The sequence below is a fragment of the Bombyx mandarina genome, chromosome 12 (genome assembly GCF_030267445.1).
Source record: "Bombyx mandarina strain Sakado chromosome 12, ASM3026744v2".
Taxonomy (NCBI): Eukaryota; Metazoa; Arthropoda; class Insecta; order Lepidoptera; family Bombycidae; genus Bombyx; species Bombyx mandarina.
Window position 1 is genome coordinate 15,006,618 of NC_143219.1, and position 18,350 is coordinate 15,024,967.

General features: G+C 37.2%; 1 protein-coding gene across 1 annotated transcript in view; it reads right to left on the reverse strand.

Moving 5' to 3' along the window:
• Positions 1-18,350, reverse strand: part of bru3 (CUGBP Elav-like family member bruno 3) — a 750,372-nt gene that overhangs the window by 198,430 nt on the left and 533,592 nt on the right. The window contains 1 exon segment of the mRNA XM_089732136.1: positions 1,753-1,878. Coding sequence (XP_089588262.1) covers positions 1,753-1,878 — 126 coding nt within the window.

Consider the following 18,350-nt stretch of genomic DNA (forward strand, 5'->3'; position numbering starts at 1 on the left):
TAGTTACTATAACCAATCACAAAATGGCTAATTGTGTTAAAACTAAGACGTGGCTTTTTGTAATAAACAAGTAATGGTAACGTTTTATAGAATTGTATTGTATTTTAATTGTAACAGATCTTATGTGTGAAAACCCTGGCGTAACGCCGACATCTACGTCATAAAATTAATATGACCTGACGTTTGTACCGGCCAGTATTTTTGGTAATTGTTTTTTGTATATAAGCGCGTGTTGTGATTATTTTCATTTAGTGTGATTTGGAAAATTAACCTGACCAATACAAGCAATAAAACGTCGCCATTGCTTATCTTCCCTCAGATCTGTTTTGAATATTATAGAAGCAGTAAGCTGCAAAGGGCTGAAGGCCTAGTGGTTGTACTAGCTTGGCACTTGACTACTACTACTAGCTTGACTAGTGGTGGCACTTCATTCATTTGATTCTTTATTTCTATCTATCTTCTTACATTTCTATGTTCTATATTCTATGTACATAATCTCTATTAATTTGTTTTCGTGTTCGCGTTTAAGAGATATTATACTTGTATTATACTCAACAGACTTTATTATATTATAGTATAAAAAACAACCACCATATGATTATCCAGTTTACAGATTTAAAAAAGCGTTAGCCTTAAGCAATTCTCTTTTATAACGATTGGTGTAAATTTATCTTTAAATCACATTAAGATCATTTTAACTGACCGATTAGTTTAATTTACATCGAAAAATGACATCGAATACTTTTTTCTAATAATTTAATAATAATAAATCACATTAAAAATAATAATCAAATATTAAATTAATGATTGTTCATCACTAGAAGTAATCATTAAAAAAAAAACGGTTATCTGTAAAGTCGGTTTACTGACGATAGCTGAACGTGACAACGTCATAAGAAAATACTGATGGAATGGTTTCATTTTTCAATTATCGCAACTATCGTTGCTATAAATAATTGACACAACATTCACCTTTCACTGAATTTCATATTTGACGAAAACATGTAAATGTATTATTGTATAGCAGCTGTCCACGCGGATGCATCGCTCACTCAAATAGGAGAGAGACAGATGTCGAACGCTGCCGAACGCGGAGGTCGATTGTGCCTCTTTGTCGCTCGTTGCGCGCTCTCGCTTGCACTTCAAGCCTTAAATGGAACGCCTCAGAGCGAGGTAACGCCGCAAGAGTCATGTTTTTTCGTGCGTGCAGCCGGCTCCATCGAATTATAAGACGTTGTCACGTCAAAATATTTTGTTATCGAGTAACACTTCCGGCCTCACATAATAAATTATTTACGAACTAGTTAAGGTAGACCCCGAGGATTAGGCAATAATAATATATAGAACTTATTATTGTTTTATAATATAATTAGTAATTTCATGATCAAGTAAATAGTTGATTCATATTTCTTTATACTTATAATATTTTATTGGCGCCTACCGCTTGACAGCTTCCGGTGCAATAGACCTTTAATGTTATTTAGGTATGTTACATAATTCGATATTATTAAATAATAATTGTACGTAAATAATCTGCATAATAATTAAGATAAACAATGTTTAATATTACCTACTAAGTTTGTATTAAAATAGGTCAAGATGACTGTATAAATACCGGCGGTTATCATATTTCTATAGAGAATATATTATTTCGTGTGGATGTAAGGTGTCTCAATTGTCGCCGCCACCCTGATGGTCCTTCAACAATATGTTTATGAAAAGTACAGTTAAGAAGAAAAACTAGGGACTGACCTTTACTCGCACCGTCGGGGCCGCGTAGTATCGAGCATTCTTCTATAGTACCAAACGGCGTGAATAGCTGGCGGACATCCTCTTCGGTTTGCTGTTTGCTGAGCATCCCAACGAACAGTTTTCGATCTGCGATTAAAAAAAACGAATTGTAAAATTCAAAAGAATTGTCGTTGTGACTGTACAACGCTTTCCGTGATTAAATTCTACGATCAATTATTTTATTATTTGTGAGCATTTCTTGTAATTAATTAAACAATGTTGAAACAATATTAAACGAATGAAAAACCTTTTATTTTTGAAACTTGCATTGATTGATATACGATTTGGTATTCGCGATCGTCTAGCCGAAAACTGGTACCGACAGGATCGAGCTGCGAACTCTTAAATGACGTTTTAACTGTCAACACGAATGCGTTTCTCAAACTTTTTAGATTTGTATTTTTCGCACATCATCTTAGAACAACAGCGCTTGTAAAGTAAATAAGACTATTCTCAATATTGATAGGTTCTATATGCTGTGTTTTTCTACCAAGAAGCTATAAGAATCGATCAGTCTTTTAAAGTTTTAACCTCATGTTTCAAGGTGAGTCACTGTGCTGCATTTATACTTCATTATCAATGAGCAATTAACACAAAAATGAGATGTTGTTTCCTATCATATGAATATACGTACAAAAACAATTGAGGTTTCCAAATCAAGGTTCACGTTTTTTTTTTGTTTTTTTTTAATTGCTTAAGTGGGTGGACGAGCTCACAGCCCACCTGGTGTTAAGTGTTTACCACCAGGTGCCCATAGACATCTACAACGTAAATGCGTCACCCACCTTGAGATAAGTTCTAAGGTCTCAGTATAGTTACACGTATCTATCAACAAACAGCTGCTCAGAATGAGTTTAAACTGTAAAAGCTAATCACGGAAAACAAACACAGAGCCACACCACAATAAGCCTAGCGGTGGTACGTGGAGCGGCGGACTAAAATGTAGACTTTATCAAACTATATAACAGTAATATCATTGGTTTTCTTGGGATATAATCATGGTGGCTTCCCACGTTTTTCCATGTCAGTCTTTAAGAAGGGATTTAGTCATTCACGGATAAGAGCAAATGGCGGGGAATGATCCGGAATAAACTCTTGTTGCGAGGAGGTGGTCACGACCCTCAGTTTTAAAGAAACCGAAGCAAGAAAAAGAATATCGTTAAGACTTCATTTCAAATTCATTTAACGGTCAAACTCTATTATTCTTAATTCAAAAGTCACTTTTTAATTTATTGACGTCATAATGATTTGAAGAACATCCAAGACGTGATGACTGTAGATCATTTCATCACTTTAGTTGTGCCAGAGTCGCTCACATTACCGCAACCACCGCATTTAAAATGTAAAACTACTTATTTAAAACAATAAATAAGCAGTTTTTCTAACTAACACCTGAATTATTGAGCTTAAGTTGCATGAGCTAGCTTTTATTTACAAATATGTATAGTTAGTTAAGATATTCGATCAATAAAAATAATGACAATTTTATAAGATAAATTCCAATGTAGAGCGAGCTTATGCAACTCTATGTAGCGCCGTGTGCGCGCGGCCTAAGTTGCTACTGTTGTCAATATTATGTATTGAAACCTTTCCCTTAGTGCATCCAGAAATCATGGGTGCGTAATTTAAATCAATTAATTTAATAACTTCAATTTTAGTTAGAATGATTTTAAGATGCACCTTATTTTCGGACAGTCATTTGTTTATATTGTTGAGACGACTAAGCCGCCGCCCGACGCCCCCCAACACAACTCATCATAACTCGTTGATGACACAACAACAACCACAGCTCTCTATATATAACACATAACACACAGTTTTAGTTCAAACAACGGTAAACGAACAAAAAAAAATTCAAAAAAATCAATTAAAAAACACATTAGCACAGTTACACTAAAACGCTGCGATTTCTCGTGAGGGTTCCGTAGCAATAAACACACTGCCTCGAAGACGCAGCGCTACCGCGGTTATGACTACGGAAACCTCCTGGGCCAAAAACCAGCTCGGCTAAACAACTGTGCAGCAATCATTATCACCAACAACTTGTACTTACAATCCGGAGCCGTTACAGAGAGCTCCCAAATAACCAGTAAACATTATTAATTTATAAAACAAAACGATTAAATAACATAAATACACACTAAATACGCATCGGAAATTATATTAAAAAAAAAAAACAAAAAACAAATATATAAATATATCTTTTACAGCACGACGATTACTAAGTGTGCACAGTGAGTGTTACGATCTACGTCAAACCAGAACGCTGTTAGCACCAAAAACTGATAGCTACGCCGAGCCACGAAAAATGGATGCGGCATTCATAAGCATTTTTAATTATGTTCGATCGTCAATTGTGATTTAGCTCCGGATTTGACATAGAAACTCACTTGGTCGCTCTATTCGACAGACAAATGACAACAGTACAGCCTAGGGCACGCACAACAAACGCTACCTGCCTCCTTCTATGCCCGCCGTCGGTCTTCGCCCCCTGTAACACAAGAATATGCTACACACGCTTACTCCACCGCTCCTGTGTCTCGCTTAGGGGAATAAATGCACGCTTTGTAAGCTAATATAGACCTTAAAACCTATGATCGTTAAAGTAAACATTTCAATAAACAAATTGTAATTTTTTTAAATTATTAAAAATACAATAATTATTTATTATTAGTACAAAATAAACAGAAATAAAGTTATTAAATTTCTTTATATAAAATTTTCAGTGATATAACGTATGTCTAAATTTTACCCGCTTAGTGTTATTAATTAGATAAAACTGCTTCATTTTTCAAAACACAAATCAGTTAGTCTACCTTAAGGTATAAATTCATATATTGCTATTAGGTGAAATTTAAAGGCATTGCGTAGGTGCCGCTCATTTCATTAACGACCTTAACGCGTTACTGACATTCTGTCAACCGTAAGCACCCGTGAACACACAATGAGCGACGTAAATATGAGAATGAGTTACAAAATATCTAAAAACACAGTGATAATTAATGTGACTGTAACATATGGCTTAATCTTTTATTGCGCCTGTGCGCCTGTACAACAAAATCCCACAAGATGTTCAGAACCTACATATACCTATACATAGGTTTAAAAAAACTATTAAAGAACATCTGTGCAATAAAGCTTACTATAAAGTCAATTATTATCTAGAAGATTGCACAAAGTGGGAATGAGTTGCTCGCTCCGGGCATTTCAATATTGCAATAATTGTTACGTTATAATACTCATTATAAAAATTAATATTTAAAAAAAATCTAATATTTAAAAAAAAGGCATGCCCGCTGAGTTTCTTGCCAGTTCTTCTCAGGACGGAGGCTAGTTCTTGTGAATTGGCGGTAGTTCTTTTGACGTTCAACAAGTATGTACTTTCATTTATGTTGATTAATTTTTATTTTGATTTGATTTTAATTTATTGCTTACATGTGGGTCACGACCCTCTTTGTGTTAAGTGGTTACCGGAGCCCATAGACATTAACAACGTAAATGCTGCCAACCACCTTAAGATAAGAGTTCTAAAGTCACAGTTTCTACCAGTAAAACGGCTACCTCACCCTTCAAACCGAAACGCATTAGTGCTTCACGGCTGAAATAGGCAGGGCGGTAGTACCTGCCCGTGCGGACTCACAAAACGTCCTACCACCAGTAAATCTTACAATCATTTTACTGCTTCTGCCATCTTAGTTCTGTTTGAGAAAGTCGGACGCGAAATATAATTTATTTTTCTTGATGTGTTAAAAACCCATCGCTCATATAAGGATAAGTAGTTAGCGAGCTCATAGACACCGCCGTCATTTAGTTTTACACTATGTCATTACGGCAACGCTGATTTTTTTGGTAAACACAATTTAGGTGAGTGTTTACTGAGAAAAATTAGCATCCACCATAGGATTGATGCTTGGCATAGCCATGTTACTCAACATTAATACATTAGGCGTCTTAATGATTTGGCCAATGACGGTAAAAGCTTAGCTAAACAAAGATTAACTTTATTTATAGACTCTATGCCGCTGCCACCACAGCGTTTGTGTAATGACACTGGGACATCTCAAAACAATGTTCGAATATATGTATCCAAACCGCTTACCTTCCGCCGGTCATTACATGCAGATTTATACCCGGCGTGTAACTCCCGCGCGACTGTACTAATGACCAAGTTAATTGAGATAATTTCACAGCGGACTCCCGCTAAGCTTTGTATATACATTCAAAATTGGCCGGATTATTTTTTGGTCCAGTCTCTGGAATCTGTTTAGTATTTTACCGCCATTTTATTAATAATAACAATTTATTTTATCAGAAAGATTGTTCTGTTTTTTGTTGCCGGGTAAAATTTTTTCAGAAGACTTTTAAGTATTAAGAGTTTCATTCGGATTATCAAAAAAAATTAACACCTAACGAAGAACGTTGATATTGGTCGTAATTCATTCAATTGCTAAAATTTATTAGAGCTTTCGTGGGAATTTTAAATTTCCAGAAAACAAAAATCGTAATCGCGAAAACGCATGAAAATCGGCATCAAAGCCCGTTAAATAAAGCTGCGCATAGAAAATCGGTAAAGTTTAAAATAGTTTGAAATGTTTTGCTGCCTATCGACGTATTTTCGGTCTGATATGATTATGATACAAACGGAGGTTCTCTAAAAGGTGATAATACAGTTTGACAAATATCAGGAGAGCATACAATAAACATTTAATCAGATGATCAGGAAATTATTATGATCACATTCTGTGGTGATATTGGTAAATAATTACAGTAAACACTGGTGATAGGACCTCTTGTGAGTCCGCGCGGGTAGGTACCACCGCCCTGCCTGTTTCTGTAATGCGTTTCGGTTTGAAGGGTAGGGCAGCCGTTGTAACTATACTTGAGACCTTAGAACGTATATCTCAAGGTGGGTGGCGCATTTACGTTTTAGATGTCTATGGGCTCCAGTAACCACTTAACACCAGGTGGGCTGTGAGCTCGTCCACCCATCTAAGCAATAAAATAAAATAAAAAACACGCGTAATATAATTCCATGAGCTTAATATAAGATTTAATGCAGTAATAACGTCTTGAAAGTGGCTCTGAGATATGTGTGATAGATAATTGCATTGCAAGTACCGTGCCGATCGGAACGATAAATAATTTTACAATGAAGTGTCCCGGGAATATGTTTCATGGAACAAAATAAATCATCAGTTATGTTTAATTTGGTTGTAATTAATTAAGAAACGAACAGTTAATTAGTTATAATGATCGAAAAATGTTGTGTATTCAGGGAATTTTACATGAAATATAGCTGTAATACTGTATAAAATTTTCAGAGGCCCTTGGGATTTAGTTGCAACGTCGTGAAATCGCATTCTCTTTTACTAAAAATAAACAAGGAACTTACAAATAAATGCGTTTATTACCTAAGAAAAAACTCATTTTCATTGTAATTAATGAACAAGCTAATACTTCACTTAATGCTTAGTAATTTATCCACGTCACAGATTATAATGCAGTCGGTGAAGAGTCAACCAGAACGCATGACTGCTTCATGCCAAAAATAGCCACGACGGTGGTACCTCCAAATGCGATTTTACAATAAGTATACTGATTGTTGATGATAGATTGCTTAAATATCTCTAGCTAAGTCCGAACTAAGGTAAGAGATACAGGATAAAATAAAGGAAGCTATCCACCATTCAAGCGTTAAATACTGCATGAAGTCTATCAATAACATCATGTACCCTCATAAATTCGTGTTAGAAGGGGAACGCTATCCCTTGCAAGCATACAATATGTTTGTTTGATTGATCGCGTACAAACCTTGCTTTTGTGCAAGAACGGAAACCTTGTGAGCATCGGCGATAGGGAATTTTGAATTTCGATAGTGATTTGTGTTGTTTGATTTATGTTCTTGTTTAGTTTATTGACACCAACACATGATTAATCTAGGTGTTTGTTTTCTTTTAAAAGTTCTTCTTTAAAAGTCGTCGTGGCCTAAAGGATAAAACGTCCGGTGCATTCGTATATAGCGATGCACCGGTGTTCGAATCCCGCAGGCGGGTACCAATTTTTCTAATGAAATACGTACTTAACAATTGTTCACGATTGACTTCCACGGTGAAGGAATAACATCGTGTAATAAAAATTAAACCCGCAAAATTATAATTTGCGTAATTACTGGTGGTAGGACCTCTTGTGAGTCCGCACGGGTAGGTACCACCGCCCTGCCTATTTCTGCCGTGAAGCAGTAATGCGTTTCGGTTTGAAGGGTGGGGCAGCCCTTGTAACTATACTGAGACCTTAGAACTTATATCTCAAGGCGTGTGGCGCATTTACGTTGTAGATGTCTATGGGTTCCAGTAACCACTTAACACCAGGTGGGCTGTGAGCTCGTCCACACATCTAGGCAATAAAAAAAAAATCTTACATAGTGAAGTGTGATTGCAATAATATTACTAACTAGCTTTTGCCCGCGACTCCGTCCGCGTCGAATAGTTACTTTGGCATAACGCTAAATTTTACCCCCACTTCATTTACTTAGAAAATGAAGATATTTTTGAATTATAGAAGAAACCTTCTTTGTTGGTGCTGGTCCTAGGGTGATGTTATATAGCCTATAGCTTTCCTCAATAAACGGGTTATCTAACACTAAAATAAATTTTCAAATCGGACCAATAGTTCCTGAGATTAGCGCGTTCAAACAAACAAGCTCTTTAGCTTTATAATATTAGTATAGATATCCGTCCAATGACCGAAATTCAAACATGTTCACCGACACTAAGTTCATTTCATCCTTTACTGATATTTTGTATGAGAAAAAATAGCTTATTAAAATTAATTTGGATAAATATTGATGGCATTAAAGCTCGTCAGGAGAAAGTATAAAAAAAAGTAACTAAAACGAGTAACAAATGGAAAATAAATGGTTCTTAATTGTATATATTATAATATATACAAATACATAGATAAATAGCTTATTAATTTTGTGTTTTATTTTTTCGCTCAAAAATTTAATACAATTTTTATGCAAGTTGGTTCAAAATCACACAATGGGTTACTTGGCCAGAATCTAGATCATTACACTTCACCAACTTTTGTAGAGGTCGACTTTGTCAACAAAATCGCAATCCATACTCATAGTATACTAAATTACAGTAGAGCGGTAGACAAAAAAGCCGTGTCTGTATTAAACTGACATTAAGCCAAGCAGTTATCTATAAGCTGGCTATAAAAACACGGCATACAAGTTAGCCGAGCCAATCCAGTCCAAGGTCGTTTCTCGCGATCTCCGGCAATTAAGAAAGGCCTCTCCTTCGTTGTCTTACATAAATTCGTTCGTAAATTGCCTGTAGGTAGCTTAAGTTCGTTGAAACGCAAAATTTCAATGTTCAGTTGATTCCATTAATTAGGCTTGCTGTACGCTTCATCGCGAGTTGAATAGCCAATTACATTGATAATTGGAGGTCGTGCAGGTGTCTGCAGGGACAAAGATGAGTTGTGGCTTGGTGCTGGCGATAAACAACGGCGCGGAATGAGGGTAAATTGTTATTTTTGTGGACTGTTATATTTCGGCTGGATTGATTTTGCTTTGCGGATCTTGCATTTGGCTGTCTAAGTTTGCTATTTTTTTATTTCTTCCAGCCTTATTACTATGCAAGCTGCTCTGCACGCGTTTTACGCAAGAGCATCCGGGTGATGGAAGGCCGGCTATCCTCGACCCACGCTGGTTCTGGTCCAGCGGGGTATTCCGTAGGATACCTCACTCTAACCGGCGCCATCTAGGCGGGCTTCAGATAGCCTACCGACCGAGAGGGCTGGTGGTCGTGGCGCCGACGACCGCCAGTCCGGCATCCCGAGGGGGAGGGTGATGGGAGAGATGTGCTCCGCACTAAATAAACGCTTCACTTTCCCCCTTTGCCTCTTCATGGGTTCTGTCTCATGCAAGGTTTGGACGTTGGTTGTTGAGCGACAGGAGGTTTTAGTCAGTTCGACTCTGACATACCCTACCCTCCATCCCCAGTGGAGGGAGGAAGTCCGGCGATTTCCTCCTGACCAAAAAAAAAAAGCCTTATTACTATCATAACACAAATAATTAGATTAAAAAAATCATATATATAAATGGAATCACTGAATTAAAATCTATTTTAATTAATAGTAACTAGTTTCTCAGAGGTCGCTCTAAGCTCGCGTCTTAGACCACCAATGCCAATAAATTCACACTGTTTGATTTCCTAAGTGAATCTTAATGTTATGCGATGCACAGCTCGGCTCCAATAATGTATCCCATATTATTAGATATGGCAGCTATTGCCTGTTAATTCGATTTATCGGTTTAATTGGCGTGAAGTTGTATACATCTGGTTTAATTTACATAATGTTGATTTGTAGTTCAACTTATTGTCCACCTACCTAAATTAGTTACCTACCTAGAACTGCAGTTTTTAATGTAGCAATGAGACGATACTTTGTAGGTGGCCATATCCAAAATCAAAAAAGCATTTGTGCTTCTATTCTATCTATTCTAAGTACCCATTTATTTTTATCTACTTATTACAATCTAATTGCCGGCAAAGGGATTGTAATGTAATCCTTGTACGTACTTAGCGTAATCTGTTGTTAATGGAGAAACGGTAATTTGAAGAAATCTTAAAATTAACTATCATTAGTGTGTGACTTCGGCATATTTATGTCAGTATTTCGCCATTCTTATAATTCGTTTGACGTACTTAAATGCTCATTCTTAAAGCGTTGCACTGTTTTTAACAAGCACCTTTCCTATTTTATCCTAGATCGTGGTTAATTTTATGGCTTCCCTAGTCGGTCGATGTATAGAAATCGCGACAAACCACAAGTTTTCCTCCATCCGGTCCCAGACCAACCTCTCTACGAAACACTCTAATTCCAACACCAGCACAATATTTGATTATGTATCTACTTAAACCACAAAAATTCATAGTGAATTCTGAGTCTATTTTACCAATTTATCTGGAATTAGCGAGCATTTCATGAAATACTCTCGCAGGAAGCCGTGTCTCTGGAAACTCATAAATCATTATCAGTTACCATCCAATTCTATTAACCTGTTGATTTCTGTGATAACGTTAACAACACTAGACCAACAATGGGAGTGGACGTCTCTATGCGTTACGCGTTACATTAAGTGATTAACTTAGTTTCGTTAGTTTTCGACGACAACTTTTCTTCTTTGTGACTCACTTTGGCCTCGTGTCTGCCCTTTTGTGAAATTTCCGTGGAATTGTTATGAAGTAGGTACATACAAGTAGCTAAATAATAGGGAAACGTTCACTTGTGGAACTTTGTTTCAAACAACCAATTCGTTAATTGATGATTGAGTGTTGTGAGTATGTTGGATTGGTACTATAATCTAGTTTTTTCTGCCGATTATGGTTTGTAGAGCAGAAAACTAGAATTTCTACATGTAATTTATATCCATTTATGACACAAAAATCTCAAGGGTCGAAATGTCGGGAAATGATTTGCTGAGTTCCTAAAGAGAAGCTGGAGACTCGATTACATTGAACCAAAGTAAGAAGTAAATATGTCATCATCTACCAGCAATCATGCATTTTCCAATTAAGACTAAGTTATAATATTATATATAAATTACGCTCATGGCCATAAAATTAAAACTGAACGTATCGTTGTAACGTATTTGATTTTATCCTTCTCCGATGTTTGTTTTTTTTATTTTGTGTTCATTGCCCTCGGTGACGAGTATACGGCCCAGCTGATGGTGAGAAATTACCGTCGCCCATGGACGTCAGCAATGCCAGGGGGCAGAGCCAAGCCGTTGCCTACCGTTAAGTACTCTCCACAGTCCTCGTTTGAAGAAGGACATAGCACTCAGAAAACACTGCAGAGAGGAGGTCATTCCAAAGCCGGATGGTATGTGGCAAAAGTATTTTTGGAAAAGCACTATCTATGGATGATTACTGTCAGAACACTACCAAATTACAAAGTAGCATTATTAAAAAAAATCATACCTAATCCTTAAGAATTTGTAGGTATGGCTACGATGACAGTTTGCAGACATTAATACACCGTCCTATGTAATTCTGCTAAGCAAATCGAATGTCGGTTGGGCGGAAGTATGGGATAGCCATTTCTTTCTAATGCTGAAATATTTTGACATAATTATCATTTCAAGGTGAATGATGTATTTATTGACTTTGTAGAGGCTATGGTTGGGTACCCGCGTGACATTAGCTCGGTCGTAGGTTCATCAACCTGTCTGACGTTTAAGCTGCATATTAATTAGCTAGCTAACAAAAACCTATAGCAATATCGAAATTTTAAATTAACAGAGCTATCCCAAACAAAAATAAACGCTCCGCTCTAAATAATAGTATCTAAAACCACTCGAAAGCAGTTCGTTTAAAGGTCTTTTTGTATATTAATACATTAATTTTGTGTCTCTAACCGCTTATGAGATTATGACGCCGAAATTGCGGTAAATATATCGCCTTAGGGTAGGTGAGGGTCGTTCAGAACACTGGCTGAATAAACACGGTTAGTTAGTTATGTGTAGAATAAATTATAAGGGGTGTAATTGTAATTATATTTGTTAATATAGAAAATACTAGGCGAGACCTGCGGTTTTACTCGCATTAAGCTTATAATTCACAGAGACACGTTGTATTTTGCAGATTCAAGAATTGCTTATATATCTCTCTCGTTTGTAAATAAAAGCATGAACTATCGAACACACTGTATTAATTTTAGCAGATATATCTGGTGTTTATCGATTGTCATATGATTTATCGTAATAAAATAATCTTAATTGTCATTCCGGGTTGTAAGCAAACTGTAATTCAGGCATTTTTGTGTGATTGAGTAACAACCACCCAAATATATATTTGTAATATATTCATATTTGTAATATATTCATAATTTCAGATAACGTAGATCCTGGTGGTAGGACGTCTTGTGAGCTCGTGGGAGTAGGTACCACCACCCTGCCAATTTCTGCCGTGAAGCAGTAATACGTATCGGTTCGGTTTGGGCAGCCGTTGTACTGTAATAGAATTCATATCTCAAAGTGAGTGGCGGCATTTACGTTGTAGTTGTCTATGGGCTCCGGTAACCATTTAACAGCAGGCTGGCTGTGACCTCAACCACACATTTAAGCCATAAAACTATATATTTGTTATACTAACACATTTATTTTTAGAAAACCCAATTTTAACTCAAGTTTAATACTTATGCTCTTTTTTTTCACTGTAATCTTAACCTTAATTATCACGGCTCAAGTATTGTTTTGGCAAAAATTTCAAGTCATTCTAAAAATTTTCGATAATAGACAACGAACTGACTCATGTTTTCTTATCGGGAAGAACAACAGTTTTGAAGAAAGTCTGGTACAGAGGGAGCACTGACAAATTAATTAGGCTTTTGTGCTGCAAAAAAAATGTACAGTTATTATTTTTACCATGAATACTTGTTATTGATGATAGAACCTCTTGTGAGCCCGCGCGGGTAGGTACCACTGGCCTGCCTGTTTCTGCCGTGAAGCAGTAATGCGTTTCGGTTTGAAGAGTAGCCGTTGTACTAAATTGAGATCTTAGAACTTATATCTCGAGGTAGGTGGCGAATTTACGTTGTAGATGTCTATGGGCTCCAGTAACCACTTAACACCAGGTGGGCTGTGAGTTCGTCCATCCATCTAAGAAAAAAAAAAGATGTGTGGTGTCATGGGACACCGGATAAGAACAAAGTTCCTTATTATAAAAATATTAATTTTAAGTTCTATTCAAGGTATTATAAAGAAAATAAAACTGGAGGTTTCGCAACAACCCACGGTCATTCGGTAACGTGTGAACTTATTGTGGTGCACTTCATTCACGATTGTTTGCCTAAGAGTTAGTGTATTGCGCAAACGAATGCTCTGAGATCGTGGTCAATGAATTATGAAAAAATATGTTATTTTTTGTACGATATTACAAAGTTAAGCCGTACACTGTGTGCATTACTAATTTTTACGTCATTAGAAAGTTAAGTCGTACACTGTGTGCATTGCTCTGCACTGTGTATCGCATTCCGATCCGGCAGGTTGGTTCTGGCCCAGCGGAGTAGACCGGAACACCAGCGGCACCGCCCGGGCGGCCTGGTAGGGCCGCCGTACCGCGAAGACCAACGTCGTTGGTCATCGACTATCGCCTCGACGATCCGTCGGTCGGGCGTCCTCGGGGTGGCGCCGCGTGTCTGGTTGTACTGTTGACCGCGGGAACCACCCTACTCTGACCGGGTTCTGACCCCGGACGGAGATCGGACGTCGGTTGCAAGAGTGCAGGGCAGTCGTTTAGTGGGTCGGCCCTAAAATCCTTGGGCCCGCGATCTGCTCTCAACACCTGCAGATCGTTGAGTCTCACATACCATACATACTAGGCGCGGGGACCTCGTAGGAGGTTCAGCCCCCGGCTCGAAAAAAAAAAAAAACCCCTCCGCATCGTCTCATAAGGAACTTCGTTCCAAAAAAAAACTGTGGTGTATTCGCATGCTTACAAATACCGTAACCCAAAACATCGATCACACATTCCCCGGCACGACTATTGCCTACAATTTCGAGGGTAAATTAATTGTTACGTTCCAGTTTGAAATGCCGGTGCAGACCGGTTGTAACCGGACACCGGTAATTACGTCTATTAAAACGAAACCGCCGGCTTTCGACAGCTGACAGAATATGTCAGATAACTTTATATCATACACGATGGAATAAATACTTGTTAATGTTTTCAGTAGATTCATTTTTGAGAAGTAGATTTCAGTATTTTCATACACTATTTACTATTGATTTGGCGGTCGATAGCCGATGAAAGCATTTTTTATAATAAATTATGTATTCGTCGTTCGTTCGTCCACGGTTGGTGTGGGATTGGGTTTTCGGTTCGAAGGGTGGGAAATCCGTTATATTTCACAATTGAAGCTTATTATATCCCAAAGTCGTTATCGTGATTCAAGTTAGGTTATCTCTGGACTCATGTAATCACACTTTACCAGGTGATCCGTGTGCTCATCTATAAGAATCCATAAAAAAGCAGTAATCAAAATGCTAATGTCGATAGAATATTTTTATTAATAACTTTACTGGTGGTAGGACCTCTTGTGAGTTCGCACAGGTAGGTACCACCACCCCGCCTATCTCTGCCGCGAGGCAGTAATGCGTTTCGGTTTGAAGGGTGGGGCAGCCGTTGTAGCTATACTGAGACCTTAGAACTCATATCTCAAGGTGGGTGACACATTTACGTTGTAGATGTCTATGGGCTCCAGTAACCACTTAACACCGGGTGGGCTGTAAGCTCGTCCACCCATCAAAGCAATAATAAAAAAAAACCTAATAATGCAAGTAATCAAACTATTTATTAGACGCAGCTAGTTACATCAACAAATTTAACAAAACACAACATTGACTCTAAATAAAAACCTTTGGAGATGAGGTCCAATTCTCGATTACATTGTACGATCACGCTTTTAGTCCACCCAATAAATTTCAATTGAATTATATTAAATTATAATCAAATATAGGACGATTTAATACAAAAAAAATTGATCGAAACAATAACTAAGTTTAGAAGTGATCGGATATCCATGTCGTTAAGTAGTCAATGGAGCGATAAAGTCGAGGGGGTTTGGGCCCAGGCCGGTCCATTACTGCGGTCCCCGCGTCGAATTAACTTCGTCATTAAAACCGAACGCAAATTCATTATTTAATGTGAATAGATTCAATTTTAAAGTTTTAGGAATACTTTGAGTGTAGCGTCGATCGGAAGGGGCCGAATCGCTTCGGTGTTTCATCGGTTTGGTGTCGCGTTGAAATTGTATTGTAAATTGGAGTGTCTCTGTATTGTTGATAGCAGATAAACTCTTGATCGTATTTATGTCAGCAATTCATACGGTTTTAGTGCTAACATAAACCTTATTCAAAAACTAGGACATCCATAGTTCACATTTATTGAGGCTTTCGGTACAATAATTCGAAATTTTATCGTCCGTTAAACTTTAACTATTATTGCAGAACAAATTTTTTTTTCGTGTTAAGTGCGATCTGTGGACTGCACTATTTTAATGTTATTAGATCCATCCATTTTGAGACCTGAAGTCTGCGAGTCAATTGGTGTAACAATATTTGTTCACTGACGACTACAATATTTTATTCGAATTAAGCAGGACGGCAATAACAGTCAATGCTAAGTCGGTAAGGCATCGGAATGGTAATGGTAAGATTACTACTCTATCTATTTCACATTTGTGAACCGGATATGTATGATGTGCTTTTTCTGGGTTCAATGAGCTTTCCACTCAATAATGGTAGAGCAGCCGTTCGAACATTAGGTTTCGTGGAAAAAAATAATACTGCAGTAGATATGCTATTGGAACGGCTGTGCTAAATTATAAATTAGAGCCTATAAATTAATTTTAAAACTTTAGTTACTTCCACAGTGTCATGTCCTATGGCATTTTGCTATGGGGCAATGCGGCCGATGTAGAAATGATATTTATTCTGCAGAAAAGAGCTATACGTGCTATTTATAACATGCACTCAAGGGAATCCCTGAGGGAGAAATTTAAAGAAATTAAAGTTCTCACTATGCCATCCCAGTACATTTTTGAAAATTTGATGTATGTTCGTAAACATATTGAGGAGTTTCCTAAACAGTCGGACATACATAATAGAAATACTAGGAACAAACGCAAGCTTGTTGTGCCGATGAGTAGGTTACATAAGATACGAAATTCATTCGGGTGTTTGTCTGTGCGCCTTTACAACAAAATCCCACAAGATGTTCAGAACCTACATATACATAGGTTTAAGAAAACTATTAAAGAACATCTGTGCAATAAAGCTTATTATAAAGTCGATGATTATCTAGAAGATTGCACAAAGTGGGAATGAGTTGCTCGCTCCAGGCATTTCAATATTGTAGTAATTGTTACGTTATATTACTCATTGTAAAAAATTCATATTAAAAAAAAATATCTAATATTAAAAAATAAATAAATAATAATTTCATATGTAAAAAAAAAGACATGCCCGCTGAGTTTCTTGCCAATTCTTCTCAGGACGGAGGCTAGTTCTTGTGAATTGGCGGTAGTTTTTTTTTGACGTTCAACAAGTATGTACTTTCATTTATGTTGAATAAAAATTTTTGATTTGATTTTATTTAAAATTAAATTAAGAAAACGTGCAAGAACAAGCAAGGATGCCTAAGCCTTATGTAAATGCAATCCAATAATTAATTCGTAATATCAACGAAGGCTTTTGTCTAAGAAGGAATAATAAATGAAGAACAACCATTAAATAGACATATGACTGATTGTATGATGTAAGGAAGATAAATTATTTATTTGTTTACTGTATGGTTAAACGAACGAGCTTAAGGCCCGCCTGCTGTTAAACGAACTCATAGGTACCAACAACCTAAGGGTCTTGAGGCAAGATAATATATGTAAGCTCAAAAAAAAAACACGTGTGGCACTCGGGGACAACTTACGCAATTATAATTAGACTATAATAATTTAATATTGAAACAATAATAAAATAAGACCGCGTCATATTTATAAACCTTAATAAAAGCAAAACATTAACTGTCCCCTTCATACTGATAAGCTAGACTGTACGAGAGAGAGATGGACAGACTTTTCATGATGCGCATGCTTTTCGACGTCACGCCGCGCGCTTATTCACAAACATTACACAAGCGCAACATGTGAATGTGTTGAACGCGAGCTACATGGTGTACGGAGTGGGGGGGGTGTTAGGTTTTATTTTCGTTACGGAATTTCTTGATTCGGTTCCCGCGCTCAAAGCCCGCGATAAAAGCTATGCAATAGCTTAAAAAACTCCAAATATGTATATCTTTTATCAAACTACTGTTCCTCTATTTGTACATGAAGGCATGGCTGCCAAAACAGAAAGGATTGTGGTGCTCATCCGTGTGGGCTCACAATACGTCCCGTAATAATAAATTGGAAATAGAAACTAGAATATAGTAAGTAGACTTTAGTACATGTGACTTTATGGTTTTCGATTCGTGCATTAGTCGACCTTGGGGATTTTACTATACTTTCAGAATGGTGAAATCTAACAGTATACCACTGTGTGGCTCATTAAACTATTTGAAATAGATTAGCTTACGGCCCACATGACGTTAATCTTAATCGTAGCGGTATCTTTGCCCTAACTGGGTTGCCTGTCGCAACCGCCATTCGAGAAGCTGAGGACCGGACGAGATGGAAACAGCTCACGAGACAGGCCACGGTCAAGTTTCAGGGACACGACCTTCAGTAATGAAGAAAGCGACGAAGAAGAAGACTCACCTAGCGATATGAGACAAGCCTTAATTGCTTTCGTAAATAGTTCCAGTTACCACTTAACGCCAGATAGAATCGTCTGCATGTCTACATCTAAAAAAAACATAGAACGAACGTTCGGAACAATTCATAGCAGTGAACCAGAATGCATTACAGAGTAATAAGCACTTACACGTTATATTAGAATTATAATTTATTGCTAAAACATTTCCATACAAAGTTGCATTTAAACGCAGTTG